The sequence below is a fragment of the Culex quinquefasciatus genome, chromosome 2 (genome assembly GCF_015732765.1).
Source record: "Culex quinquefasciatus strain JHB chromosome 2, VPISU_Cqui_1.0_pri_paternal, whole genome shotgun sequence".
Taxonomy (NCBI): Eukaryota; Metazoa; Arthropoda; class Insecta; order Diptera; family Culicidae; genus Culex; species Culex quinquefasciatus.
The window spans coordinates 92491245-92506795 of NC_051862.1; the positions used below are offsets into that span (position 1 = coordinate 92491245).

At 37.3% G+C, this 15551-nt stretch overlaps 1 protein-coding gene across 7 annotated transcripts in view; it reads left to right on the top strand.

The window, feature by feature from the left end:
- LOC6036918 (mucin-17) overlaps positions 1–15551 on the top strand; it is a 159470-nt gene that overhangs the window by 95769 nt on the left and 48150 nt on the right. For 6 of the 7 annotated variants that reach the window (XM_038251852.1, XM_038251847.1, XM_038251849.1 and 3 more), the window contains one exon: positions 8802–8827. Coding sequence is in view for 5 of the 7 variants with exons in the window: in XM_038251847.1 (XP_038107775.1) it covers positions 8820–8827 (8 nt within the window). In the remaining 2 variants the exon portion in view is untranslated. Of the gene's footprint in view, positions 1–8801; positions 8828–14004; positions 14049–15551 lie in introns of those variants that run through there. The other variant, XR_005277043.1, reaches the window with a different exon arrangement.

Here is a 15551-nt window from a genome sequence, read left to right on the forward strand (position 1 = left end):
CTTGGACTTGGACTTGGACTTGGACTTGGACTTGGACTTGGACTTGGACTTGGACTTGGACTTGGACTTGGACTTGGACTTGGACTTGGACTTGGACTTGGACTTGGACTTGGACTTGGACTTGGACTTGGACTTGGACTTGGACTTGGACTTGGACTTGGACTTGGACTTGGACTTGGACTTGGACTTGGACTTGGACTTGGACTTGGACTTGGACTTGGACTTGGACTTGGACTTGGACTTGGACTTGGATTTGGTCTTGGACTTGGACTTGGACTTGGACTTGGACTTGGACTTGGACTTGGACTTGGACTTGGACTTGGACTTGGACTTGGACTTTTAAAACTTAAATTTTTCATCAGTTACGTAGTTTGCGAACTGATCCCCAAACCGAATCTATACCACTCTGGTGAAGAGAGGTGAAATAACAAGTTCATTAAATTTAAATCCGTCTGTTGTTGTCTGCAGAATCTGCGAGGTTGAAACATCCTGCAACATCCTCCGAAGCAAGGCCAACGCACAGAGAGCAAGGGTCATTTTCCGAGTGAATTGGCAATCCGATGATGGGCCGTTGATGGCCAGAGGGTCCACAACCACAAAGTGGGGACAACACATATGATTGGTTTTTTATCTCTAGCCTTCCCTCCAGCTCCAAGACAAAGCTCAGATGGGATTTGCTTGGAGGCTTCGACAGTCGTTTGGATTGGAATTAATCCAGAACATCATGAACCAGAGAGTGCGTTGTTTTATGTTTGTTTGACGATGGCGTTTTATCGTCTAGGATTAAGTTATTTCCAAGGCACTGAAGATGAGAAGAGCTGTTTCAACAATACGTGAAGGTCAAGCCAATTCCGGCTAATTAAAAGAGACTTCAACTTTGATGGTCCTAGACAAATTAATTGTATGATTCATAATTTAGCCATTGTTACGGGCTAATCAATTCAGCAGGGAGGTGTGTTCCGTGTACATCTGCACCAACATTTGCTCCAGCTGTCCAGAACAGAGCACGCTTATCGTAACCGCCCCACAAGAATGTGCCTCCAAACTGTCGTGAATCTCCCGGCCAGTCCCTCCATAGAGGAATGAGGAAGTAGCAGCGTCTGAAAATGATGGCACTGACGAAGAACTGATGGGAAATTTATACGACCTCTTCGCTCTCTGCGGTTGTCGTATAGAACTGGCCTTTCGTTCTAGAAGTTCAGCACCTCTCTAGGTAAAGGTAGCAAAGTGTGCAATCGGAAATTATGGGCCTGGGAGCTGGGCTGGAGAAAAATTTAAACATCCCAGAAGAGGGTGGCCACTTCTGCTTCTGTGGCATCTTGAGAACATGAAAAATGCATTAAGCGGTGGAATGTTCTGCTCCCAACGATGTATCAACAGAAGCAGGGAGGACAAATTTTCTGTCACGAGTGCCTTTTTTATTTTTGCTCTGGAATGGAAAGCATTCTGAAGGGGGAGGAATGTGGGGAAAAAAGAGGGCGGCATTATCTTACCCGCAGTCGTAGAGCAAAACGATATTTTGTTCTGCAAAATGGTCACTGGGTGGTGCTAAGATACTTTTTTTTTTTTTAAAGAAAGCAATTTGGATTTTATGTTTATTCGCATATCCTGGTTTGAGACAGTGACAGTACTTAATACCGAACTCCCGAATTCATATTCAAATAATGGTCCCTGATTACAAATCTGTAGTGTTTTTCACGATTTTGCGGATAGCGTTAAATTTGAGAAATTCCACAATTTCCGCGAAAATCCGTGAGTTTAAAGGATTTTTGGAAATCATTGCATAAAAAACCAAATTTACAAATACTCAATCGTTTTGAATGTAAATTTGATATGTTTTCAATTTTAAAAATAAGTATGCTTAAAAATATTGATTTTCATAGAAATAAAAATGAGTAGAATAGATTGTAAACACTGTATTTTGTATACTTCAACGTTTTCAATTATTTTGGCCCTTTTATGCTTTTTACAGATTTGAAGATTTGGAACCACAGATTAGAAATACCCGTAGCACATGAGATTTTTTTTTTTTTTTTGAAGCCTTTATTGATATTTTTTCTATTTTCAAATAGCATGTAACTTTAAAAAAATATTTGGCATTTATGGATGCTGTTTTGCCTTGAACAAAAAAAATGTTAGTTTCTTTTTATTTTTAATTTTTGGGGCAAAACATTATTTTTTTTTTTGTTATTGGCCGTTGCAAATATTTTAAGTTTATGAAGAACTGGCAACCCTATATCGAATTATTACCACTTAAGTTATATCTGTGTACTTACGTTTCTGGATCTAAAAAAATAGCTGAAGTATGTGTCCAAACCACTCATATTATCCATTGTTGGTAAAAAGTGAGGAAGGCATCAACCACATAGGTGGATTAAGTTAGTTTTTCAAATTAACTTCAAATTAAATCAGGAAATTTGGGCATCATAGATCAGAAGAAAATTTTATAAAACGATGCTCAAAATTTAAAACTCTTATTATAGATTATAAAGGCTGTCGCAAATATTTTTCAAAGTTTGGTCAGAGCCGAGGGACATAAACTTCAAAAAATATTTGCAAAGGCCTAATTGAAATCATAAAAGTACTTAGTTTTTGAGAAATTACTTCCAAAAAGCAAGAGTAAGAAAATATTTGAACAATTATTATTGTAACCAATAATATTTACCTGGAATTAACACTATCTAGCACAGAAGGAAGTCTAAATTATAATCATACTAAGCAAATAATTTAAACAATCATAAAAATTACCTTTAAAATAAGTACAAACCTGATTTGAACTCCTTAATAAAAATGAGCCCTCATTTTCTTAATATCTCTAGTACATACCTCTTACTAAACAAACATCCGCTAAATTCAAAACAAATTTACGCTTTGATTTGCAAGCTGCCGAATGAAAAGGGGTTGAATATTTATTAGAGTGTAACAAAAATGACTTTTTGGCGGGCATTCAGGGGTTTGTTCCGGTGGGCATACTGAGCCTAAATCCCAAATATGAGCTTGATTGGACGTAACAGGAGCTGGCGCTCCGCCCTTCAATTTTAAATGGGATTTAACCCGTAAAAAAAGATTTTTTCAAAAATGTCACTTTTTGAGGCATTTTGGCCACCAATGCGTTTACCAAAAACATCACTGGCGTGTAGGCCAGATCCTTGCGCATCTTTTGGTATATATAACATTGAAGTTTGGAGAATCCTGGAGCTCGGTACAGACCTCCAAAGTTTGGCATTTTTTCGAAAAATCGGCCCCGGCAAAAAAGATATGCGTCGCACCTCGCGACGCCCGAGACGCCATTTGATTTTGCTGGGACCGATTTTTCGAAAAAATGCCAAACTTTGGAGGTCTGTACCGAGCTCCAGGATTCTCCAAACTTCAATGTTATATATACCAAAAGATGCGCAAGGATCTGGCCTACACGCCAGTGATGTTTTTGGTAAACGCATTGGTGGCCAAAATGCCTCAAAAAGTGACATTTTTGAAAAATCTTTTTGGGGTTAAATCCCATTTAAATTGAAGGGCGGAGCGTCATTCATTTTTGTTACATCCTAATATTTATACCTCAGGATGTGCGCGGTGGTGGATATCCCACTTTTATTGAGTTCAGTGTTTCGAGGATGATGGGGCGTCGCTCTGTGCCAACTTCTAGTCGCATGAGCCAAACCGTAATTCACTCAAACGTTTCATTCACTTCCTTTGGCATCGCGCCGTGCCGTCGTCGTCGTTTCGACTCAAAAGTCAAGTTTTTCACGCTCGTGGTGAATGAAAAACCCACACGCTTGGATGCAACTTGCGCACACTTCCATTCAAGAAACTGGCGTCGGGAACGGGGAAAACATCTGAGCGACGTTGAAAAGTTGAAAGAAGATGCAGGGAGGGCTATTTTTAATGCTTAAAACCCAATTGAATAAATAAATAAATAAATAAATAAATAAATAAATAAAAAAGGTGTTTAGAGTTGACTTAAATTAAACATGTTTTGATTCAAATAAAATTAATTATGACATTATTTTTCATAGTAATTGAGATTGTAAGGCTTTCGGAAATAAATAAATTATCAAAATTTAGCATCCCTAACTCTAATTTCAAATTCAAATAAAACCACGTAACATTTCCCCAAACAGGAACCGACTCTTGGCCAACTTAACGACCCGCAAGTATTCCCGGCTTGGCGTAAGTTCTTCTTGAAGTATGCATTTTGGTACCGAGCACTTACCTAGTCAAAGAAATTCCGTGATTGATTTATTGAGATGGAAAATTCGCTCTACACGATCAACCAAGCTAACTTAAATTTAGGTGATGATTACTCAAATTATTATATCAGTATTTTTAATTATATTTCGACCAAATTCATGAAATATTTCAGTAAAATATAATTTTAAAAACTTGAGTTGAAATCACTCAAAATTTAAATACTCAAAAATTAACGTGTAAAGTACGTTCTTCCAACGACGCAGATGTTTTCCATTTCGGGACGGATCACTGTCTGAGGTGACACTACCGGTGTGTGTCCGTCGGCGGGATTGCCAAACCGAAATGTGATCGTCAACGGTGCGCGGTAGTTTTCCACTCATTTTCCCAACAGAACTAGAGTACAGAATACGAAGGTTGACCCTTCCTAAGCTGAACACAGCACGGGCAGACAAATCGGCGAGTGAGTCAGAGTTTAAGCTAGATTTATGAGAGGTGTTTAGATCTTTGTTTGGCTTGAAGGAAAATGATTTATTTATTTCTTGTTTCTATTGTCTTCTCTTTATTTCTTTTATAATTTTATAATGTTTTGAAATGTATGTGTGTGCATTTAAAAAAAAGTATTTGAAGATGTTTGCAAAATAATAACAAAAAAATATTGTACAACTGATTGTACATTGATGTATTACCCAACCAAATACAAATTCAAGCATTTCAAATTGCTTAGCTTGGATAATTAAACCGTAAACCTTATAAAAAGCCCACGAGATTTTGAAAAAAACTTCTTGTCTGACTAAACTTAAGCATTTATAGACTTTATCGATTGAATTAGAAAGTAGAAAAGAATTCGTAGAATAATATCTCCAAATAAAATAGCAAAAACAAAATAGTGGTAACGCTTCCGCCTCGTAAGCGGTAGATCGGGGTTCAAATCCCGGCTCGGACCAACACAACTGGTAATCTTTTCCCTTCTGGAATCGATTGCTTAGTAAAGGGAAGGTAGTGTATCGTCACAAACTGGACCTTATCACGACATCTTAGGGGGGCGACCTATGGAATATTAGTATCAACCTAAACATGTTAACATTAGTTGAGTGAAAAACTTCCACTGAATCCGCTTTGTAAATGCCGGCCCCGATACTCTTCACGGGTGTTCCCCTCAGGAACTGGGAAAGATTTACTTTTTATAAACGCAGCTTTCCAATTATTCGAACGTTTAGGTTCGAGTAAAAATCATGACATACAGACTGCCAAGACCAAGCGCATCTTCTCGTGTCCAGTTTTTTTTTTCAAATAATTTATAAACGTACAATAAAAAAAACTTTAAAAAACACACCATTCATAAAATAGCATTTTCTTTAAAACATTGAAAAAAAGAGCGAAAGAGCCGTTCAAAAGATCCGCTCTTTTTAATGAGCGAACAAAAATGAGCGGCTCCTAAAAAAGATCGGTTTTGCCCACCTCTAGAGTTTAACATTTGTATAAATAGGCTTTTCTTTTTTGAATTTTGTTTGACAATGTTTTCATTTCTTCCATAAAAAATGTTCATATATTTGGAACTAGATTTTGTACCATTGTTTCGCAGATAATATGCCTTTTTTAGTCCCCTAAAACACATTAAAAAAATCAAAAAAATAATAATAAGTCAAATAAAAATACAATAAAAAAATGTAATGTGAAAACGTACAGAATTACTTTATTTTCATATATTTGTAAAATATTTGCAAATAATTCATGATAATTATGGACATTTCGAAAAAAATAAACTGAAAGAAAAAAAACACGCCACTTTTATGAGATTTTTTGATTTTTTAGTTTAAAAGTCAAATTTGAAGAACGATTTTTTTCGATCAAAATTTTTGTGCAATTAGCTTAAGGTGTTACAAAAAGACTCACAAAAATGCAGGATGGAGCAACTCTCCTAAAAAAATACGAAAATCATTTACTTAAAACGTTTTTTTTTTTTGAAAAGTGCTTTAAACATCAAAATTTTCCAAAACCGAATACGGGAATCGAAAGCCCTTCCTATATCATCGTTGATCAGAAGGATCAGAAGGTTTTAAATTTTCACGGTGAAAAACTCATTTCTTTAGAATCGTTTATCGAAGGACACGCTCGTTTTTGCATTTCCATCTCTTCCATTTTCGTTGCAGGGCTGTTAAGATTCGATTGTGAGTAGCGGGACCTCGCGGTTACTTTGCATCGTGTTTTTCGAAGCCTTTTATTTGATATTTTATTTTTCAGAAGTCCTTCTTTCATCATTGTTGATCGGAAGGCACGCCGCCGGTTTAGTTCGTTTAAGATATTGTTTAATTTCATCACAACCGTTTACACGGTGTCCTGTTTACTTTTGGTTCAAATTCGTTGATCGTTTTAATTTATTCCAACTGGCAGTTTTAGTATTAACTCATCAAACTATTCATTTTATGAAGAGTAAAGCGTCTTTTATTTACTATTTTTGAAATTTGCTCGCGTTATCGTACAAACAGAAAAATATACTGATAAGTCCAGCCCATAGCACTACTGCTCGGTTGGCACGCGCTCGATTAATAAACTTTTTTGTATAATCAATTATGTATCTTTCCGCAGCAGGCTGCCTAAGATTTTAAAATTCCAACCGATAAACAAATTGCTTATGGTCGCATCACCTATCACAGTGAATCCTGACCTCATACCCATCTTACTAACCCCTAAAAACTCATGAGATACTTTGTCGGAGACGAAGCCGATTTAGCGGTCCCATCACTCAAGTATTGGACTAACATTCCCATCCACTTCCCCGTGTCTTACCACTGGTTGTGGCTAGAGTAGGTATTGATCAGCATGATAGGGACCTTTGAAAATTGCGAAAGGGTAATGATTGGTTCCTAATTTTCATCTGTGGTCCACGGAGCAATTTTTTGGGGTCCTGGTCAATAACGAAGTAGCATAGTGTCTACGGGTAGACACCAATGCTATGCCATGCTAATTTTGAAAAAGGGGTGAAAAAACTTGAAATAAATTTTGCTTTGGCCTTTTGGCCTTATCTTATATTTTTAATAAGCAATGCCCTAATAGTCCAAACATGGTTAATATTTCCCTACATTGTGACAAAATTACATCATTACGATGCGTTGGGTGCACATTTCCTCATGATAATTTATTACCGCGCCCAACTCTCAACACATCTAAATTATAATTCAAATAAGCTTGTCAAGCGGATGAAAATTATATTTTTACCGTTGATATTGGGCCAATTTCTGCAGTCATGCCAGCCAAATGTGAGTACATAAATTTAAACTGCAATTGAAAGATTTTTTTTTCTTTCCTACGAAGCTACACAGAAAAAAATGTGAATTTACTCGACACGGAAAATATGAATCTCATGTAAACTCAGTTGATGTAAACTTGAAATTCGTGGTAAACGGTTGAATCATACGTAAAATCATGTTTTTACGTATAATTTGTTGCAAATTTACATCAAATTGCATTTAAATTTAAATGTTCAATGACATGCAAAAGTGTTACATCATAAATTATGTAACATTCGGAAATATTTTTTTGTGTGTACACCTAATCTAATTAGACGGATTTAGTGCTCTAACGCTGCTTATGTTTTTTTATCGTTTGCAAAATCACAAATGTTGCAAGTCTATGGTCTGGTTTCGATTTTTTTTTAAACACGATTGAGCAATGAACCTGCGTGTATCAACAAAACGTTTGTTCCGTCCAAGTTCCGCCCATCGTGGTCACATAACGTCCCAAGTGGTCATATTAGTTAACCTAACTGTCTTCAAGGTCTCCAGTCTGTTGGCACGACGACCATAGGTGACGTGCCTGCCTGACAACAAGTGGAGAGCGCGCCGACGGACGATTGCGTGATAACACGCAAAACATCCCCCCCCAGCTTGTGACAACAGAGCGAGCGTTGTGATGGGTCAGCAATACGGGCTTTTTGGTGTCGTAATAATTGCCACCCAATCCGAACCGAAACCCGGAACCGTTTAAGATCCGTCGGGCGTCGGGTAGAATCACTCAAGAGGATTATTGCCTCGTTTAGAGGTGGGTGCTATAAATCTACCGAGGACCCAGAAGTTTACACTTTTTGATCGAGAACAATGCAGACAGGTGGATATTCCCAAGCGTGCGTTGAACAACTTGTTGTGGTTAACTTGACAAAGAACCTCGGGTGAAACGGGTGCTTCTGCCGCGACTATCAATTGTGCCTTTGTTAAGCTAGGTTCCAGTATCATAAATATCTTAATAAATTATACAGCAATTGCAGGCTCATATTTTGCACCCGAAGCTGGGCTAATTGTATTTTTGAACACGTCGGCAGTCGTTGACTGGTGGCTTCTTCCTTCCACTTAACAATATCCATTGCAATCAATCACATCTTGCAGTGCAATGTATGATTTGATTGGTTTGTACAATAATCCGCAAGTGAATTTTTAATACTCTGTCATATAATTTACAATTCACAGCCCACGTAGTGGAAGCAAGGGTGTGACGATTTACATACAAATAGCAAGGGATTTTACGGCGGAAGTGCCGTGAACAATCTTTTTTTAACTTCAAAAAATCTTTCAAAATTTGTTACTGCAAGAACAGCTTCTTAAATTTTCTTTTCTTTTCAGATTCGTCTGGGGCAGTAGATGAAAAGGTAAGACAAAAAGACATGTTTAATGTCAAATTTTGCGTAACATAAAACAGGAACACACACCACACAAGCAACCATCGGTACAGTTTGTTAGTCAACTCAAATTAATTCACCCCACTGACAGGAAGGTGTTCAATAAAGTTGTAAACCTGCCATGAATGATCGATGAACGGGAGGACACAACAGAAAATTGGACGTTCAATACATACTAGACTCGTCCATCCGTTACCACAAGGCACATATTGAAGTCATTTTTAAAAGAGTGAATGAGATAAAACAGATACACTTTTACACTTTTTAATAATCTTAATTCTAATCCAGTACCGTTAACCGGGGTGACTGTGATAGGTTTGAGATTTCTCCGCAAAATTAAGAGTACAAATTCAATACGTACGGAATGGTATGGAATCACACTGACAGTGTTAGAGAAGTGTTCAAAGTACCTCAAGAAGAAGTCTTCATAAAATTTCATTTTGGGAAATTGGACAAATCGGGACACAAAGTTTAAAGGTTCAAAAACGTCAAAAATCTTAAAAAGCTGTAACTTGGGCAAACTTCAATTGAATTTCAAAATTCAAAATGCATCTAAAAACGAAACTATTGGCACTACGCCCCCCGGGGCATGGCCTTCCTCTAACGTGGGATTTCTGCTCCAGCGCCTCTGACGAGACAGGAGAAACCGGGACCGACGTTTTACTTCACCATCCGATAGAAGCTCAGTGGATAAGGCGGGAATCGAACCCGCGTCTCATAGCATCATCGGGATCGGCAGCCGAAGCCGCTACCCCTGCGCCACGAGACCCACAAATGCATCTGAAAGCGCTTAATAAATCCAACAAAATGCGGGGTAAAGCATCCCAATTGGTCAAATCTAGTGTTTTATTTAAAAAGGTCCTATAAGCTATTGTGTTTCATATGTTTATGAGTCATTCCAGGTCAACTGAGTACACTTTTTGACTCGACCTTCACCGATTTGGGCCAAACTTGGAAGGTACGTTCATCTATCGATAGTTAACAGAAATCCCAAGTTTGGTACTCATTGGACAATCCCTCTATTTTTATAACCCCCTCTTTTTTGACGATTTTCTAAAAAACTTTTTTTTTCTTTTAATCATAACTTTGCAACTATTAGGGCAAAAGACTTTCTACAGGTTGCATTTTATAGAAAATTGTCAAAGGAATTCGATAAAAACCCTTAAATGCCCACTAATATCATATGTTAACGTTTTAACTATTAAAATTAAGTTTTATCCAATTCTCTATATTTTTATGAAACATGCTTGAATATGTTTATTTTCATCCATTTAACCCTTTGAAATATTCAAGTTAAAAAATCTTCGATGCACATTTATTGAAAATCAAGTTCGTTTCCAAGGATACTAGATGTCACCAGAAAAAAGCAGCTTCTTAAGATTGTTAACGATAAAACTGTCGAGGCTCGATATCGATAGTTCTATCGTTATCGTTGGGACGTTATCGTTATCGTTATTTCGATAATTAACGATTTTTGAAAATCTATTAAGTTTAGTCTAGTAAATTTAAAATGATATGGTTGAATTAATCGATTTTAGAAAGATTTTAAAAATCAATTATCGTCCATTATCGGCGATAAGATTATCGCCGATAGAGTTATCGAAATAACGATAACTATTACCGTTATTGTCAGACGAAAATATTATACATAAAATTCGATTACACAACCTTGCAAAACATTAAAAAAAAGTCTAGTTTATGCTGATTATCAGAGCCGAACCACAACCTCTTCTAAAAAATATTGAAGGAACAAAATTCTCCACCGTTGTAACGTCACTAAATTTAACGTACTTTCAGAATCTGTGAAAATATTAAGGTGTTGTCATTGAAGTTTCCGAGTTACATAAAAAAAACTGAAAAAGGAAACGTTAAACCGTTGTAACGTCACGGCAGAATGTGTAATTAACTTCTTATCTTTGAATCTTTGAAATTTGAAAAACCTTCTAAAGAGTGATACAACATTTCAAAATTCACCTTCGCAATAATTTCGGAGATAGTATTGATCCTTGCACTGTAACTTGGATTTGGCCCGCACTTTTCTCTCGCACTTTTGACAACAAAATTTCCAAAAACTAGGCAACCATCAGTTCTAGAGTTTTTTTTGATTAGGTCCTATAAACATATGAAAGACAATAGTTTATTGGTCCTTTTCAAAAAAAAACTCTGGAGTTGTTTATTTAGATTTCCAGTCGCAGTTTCCACCAAACTGGACATTCGCACTTTAAAATTGCGATTGCAGGTGAGCAACATCGGCTCGCTTTGATCATTTTTTGAGAAAATTAAAATTTCCCAAGCCAGTTTGACAAGTCGCATAGTGCGATCGATAGCAATAATTTAGTGCGAAGTCCAAGTTAGTGAGAATTGCGCAATAGTTTAGGTGTTAAATCACCAATAAGAAAAAATATCGCAAAAAAATATCATCACAGTGTCCATGATTCAAATAAGATTCCACGAAACGAAATTCTAACATGAATTTGACACCTCGTTCAACCCGATGGTCATCCTCCTTCAACACGTTGCCCGATGACCACACACCACATTACTGCATATAAATCTCAACGTTGTCGAAGAGAGCTCTAATGACATGGCAACTTTATCTATCCCCCATTCCGCGTGATTCCACCACAATCTGGACACATTCCTGCTATATATTCAACACATAATACGCATCCACACACTCTGGTGTAGTAAACTCACCTAGCCGGTCCAGTTCAGGTAGCCGTCGTCGTCATCTGCCTCCAAAACAGCATCTCATCGTGCCATCGCGCCAACATCATCATCATCATCATCAGCGAAAGTGCAGAACTCGAAAAGCGGGATCCAAAGCTGGCCCACAGCACCGGGAACGACATAACAGAAGCAATCAAAACAAACCTCCTTCCCCGGATTCCTACCCCTTGCCTTCAGACTCGGTGCCAATCCCGTGGCTATTGGACCTGACTGGACCCAAACGCTCAATCCCGTAAGATTCCCGGCCTGGTGGGTTCGTATAAGAGCGGGAGCCGGTCGTCAAAAGCGAGCTAGCTATAATAAAAACAAGAAATTACGCCATCGAGACCGGGTGAAAGAATCTCTTGGAACGAATTACATAATAATAGGAATCCCATCAGACCTGCTTCTTCGGCGTGGCTGCTGAAAGTTGTCGGAGTTGGACATTGCAGTCGCCGCCGCCGCCGTGTGATCAACCGCTACATGACCATAAGCTGCTCGGTTAGACCTGAGGAGGAACTGACCGATGAGCTTAAGTCATCAGCTCGAGCACGGCTACGGCGGCGGAGTGATTAAGATAGAATGGGAATGCTAAAATAACATATAAATTCACGTTATATCCGAGTAAATGGGCCGTTCAACCTGCCACCGTGGTGGTGCCGTGGAGGGCCCTTGAGTGGACCCACTAGCTCGGACAACCTGTGCAGCAGCGGGACCGGGATCAAGTCTGGGTTCGTGGTTGTTTCTAGAGAAAACAGTGACGATACGTTTTTTTGAAATCCTAGAGGACGATGAAGTGATTGAAACGTCATTCTTTGCAGAGTGTTCTGATGTATCGAATGTATCGTAAGTGGGAGCTCGGGCTGTATAACCAGGTCAAACGGTCACGGTCGAGACGGGGCTACAAGTTTGAGATCAATCAACTGATTTCTTGAGTGAGGTGTCAATCCATTAACTTTAGAGCGTGATTTAGAATTGAGAGTATTATTCTTATTCGAAACTAAGGACACGTTTTTTCGTATAAGATGAATCCATGGTGATAAGATCTGAATATTTTTTTTCAGAGAAACTAAAAGATATTGATTTATTGTCTTTTCCTCAAAAGACTCATAAGGTCCAAAAGACATACCAATCGTTTTTTTTTTTTTAAATTAGTGAAAACGTGTTACCAATTTCCTCAAAGTTGATTTAGAAGGAGTTGAATATTTCATAACGCTACTTGTATAGAAATTGGAAATATCTGCAAAAATTCGTTATGTAGGGAGTTGTGTAACATAATATAAGAACCAACATTCATCTTGTTTAGTTTTTGATAAAGGTAAAACTATGTAACAAATGGCAAAGATTTAAATTATCGATATACTTGTAATTGTTATTGTTGAAGATGTAATATTTTATAAAATAGTATTTTGATGTTTCCAGTTTCCCAATTTGTTCAGCAAATCCAACTTCTGTGACACTCCTTGATTTGTTAACGAATTAGATTGTTTGAAAAAAGATGAAGCAAAGATTGGAAACCATCTGTTTAAATGAACAATATTTTACCGAAAATTTGTTGTAAGTTTTACTCATGCAGAGACTTCAAATCAGCAGGATCCAAATCAAAAGCTCCGATTTTTTGTCAAATTTGACGTGGGAGTTTGTTGGTCAGAATAATTAGAGAGATAATTAGTATTTTTCGTTTAGCGATTAGAGTGGTCCACAAATTGCGTTTTTCGGTGATTTTTGTAATAACTACATTTCTCGGATTAGTTTTCAAAAAGACGTAAGAGCCATTAGTAAACAAAGCCTTTTTTCATCGGTATTCGACATACTAACGAAAAACCAGTTTCAAAAATGCTTGAGATAGTTTATCTCAACGTCCTTCAATCGTCCTAAACTTAAAACAAATGATATGTTGTTTCAATTTGAAGAAAAAGGAAAATTTGTGCCGGAGGTCACGGTGGCTCTTTACGCCTTTTAGAAAACTCACCCGAGATTTTATCAATGTAGTTGGATCATATTTCAATGTATGTGGCAAATTAAACTGATTTAGACATGGTTTAGCACAATATTTTGATCATTTTTTTATTGGTTTCGGATATAACTGACTAAGAACAAAACAACAAAATTAATGCATCGATTTGAAAATTCTAAGTATTCGAGTGGTTTAAAAGCGACTTCCCTATTCTGACTTCAATCCTGATTCCCCCCAGTTGACGGTACATTAAGTTCGATCAATCTACCAAAATCCGATGAATCATTTTTAAAAAAATAGTATTTCTTGAAACCTGTTAGGCTGGTACAAATTTTAATTAAACTTTTAGTCTCTCGGCTCAAGTCGATGTCGATGGGGCGGGGGGAGCTAATTTATCAAAAAGTATCACAAAACGTAATTTTATCTAAATATTAATAAATTTATGAAAGTATTGGATTTTCAAAAGTGTTTTTTTTTTTAGCATAGCATAGCATTGGTGTCTACCCGTAGCTGCTACTTCGTTATTGACCAGGACCCCCAAACATTGCTCCGTGGACCACAGATGAAAAGTAGGAACCAATCATCACCCCTTCGCAATTTTCAAAGGTCCCTATCATGCTGATCAATACCGACGCCGGCCACGACCAGAGGTAAGACACGGGGAAGTGGATGGGAATGTTAGTCCGATACTTGAGTGATGGGACCGCCAAATCGACTGCGTCTCCGACAAAGTATCACATGAGTTTTGAGGGGTTAGTAAGATGGGTATGAGGTCAGGATTCACTGTGGTAGGTGATGCGACCATAAGCAATTTGTTTATCGGTTGAAATTTTAAAAATCTTAGGCAGCCGGCTGCGGAAAGATAGCTATCTAGGGATTTAAATATAGCATTAATTCGACCGCGATTCTCCAGAAATTCTCCGTCGGCGTGCCTTCCGATCAACGGTGATGTAGGAAGGGCTTCATTTATTGAAATGATAATTGAAATGATATAGAAAGGGCTTAATCCCGCAATACGACTTGCTAGTCTCAAAAACAAATAGGTACGTTTTTATAGAAAACTATAAATAGAGAACAACACAAAAAAAAAACTCATCGGCCAACGAACGCGAGTGGAAAAAAAAACCATTAAAAAAAAGAAGGTAAAAAAAAACAGAACTGCGCGTCCCGAAAAGCACCACACTACTCGAACACGAACATAGCACAAAGAGAACACCACAAAAATCCACCATCCCATCACCACCACTGCTTGCACGATACTGACGCGCAATAAATATCAATTACCACAATGACCCCCCACTGCATGCATGACTCGAACATGAACACGAACATAGCACAAAGAGAACACCACAAAAATCCACCTTCCCATCACCACTGCTTGCACGATACTGACGCGCAATAAATATCAATTACCACAATGACCCCCCACTGCATGCATGACTCGAACATGAACACGAACATAGCACAAAGTGAACACCACAAAAATCCACCTTCCCATCACCACTGCTTGCACGATACTCATTTTCAAAAGTGTTTTTTTTTTTCTTAAAAAACCATCCATAAATCAAGTAGACACTTTTTTGAAATGGATATGGAGTGTACTTTAAAAACTGATTAAATTTATTGAATCGCTTAAAATAGTCTCTCATTTCCCTAATGTGTTCACGTTTTCCATTTTATATATTTTTGTAACAAGCTCAGTGACAAAATGATTCCCATTTAATATTGCTAAATTGTATTAGGTTTATAAAAAAATATTGCCTGTTAAAAAAATGTTACATATTTTTAGCAAAAATACTCAAAATTTTGTCTTACATAACTAGATTTTTATTATCGAAATCATCAGTTGAAAAATCCGTGATACTAAGATTGGTACATCATTTGTAAATTTACTAACATTTTATAAAAATTTGGCTCAAAAATAAGTTTTTCTCAAATTGAGTTTAACTAGTAAAATCTGTTCTTATCAGTTTTCCTTAGTACAGCAGTTGAAAATGGGTAAAATTTTCGGAATTAAAAAAAAAATGA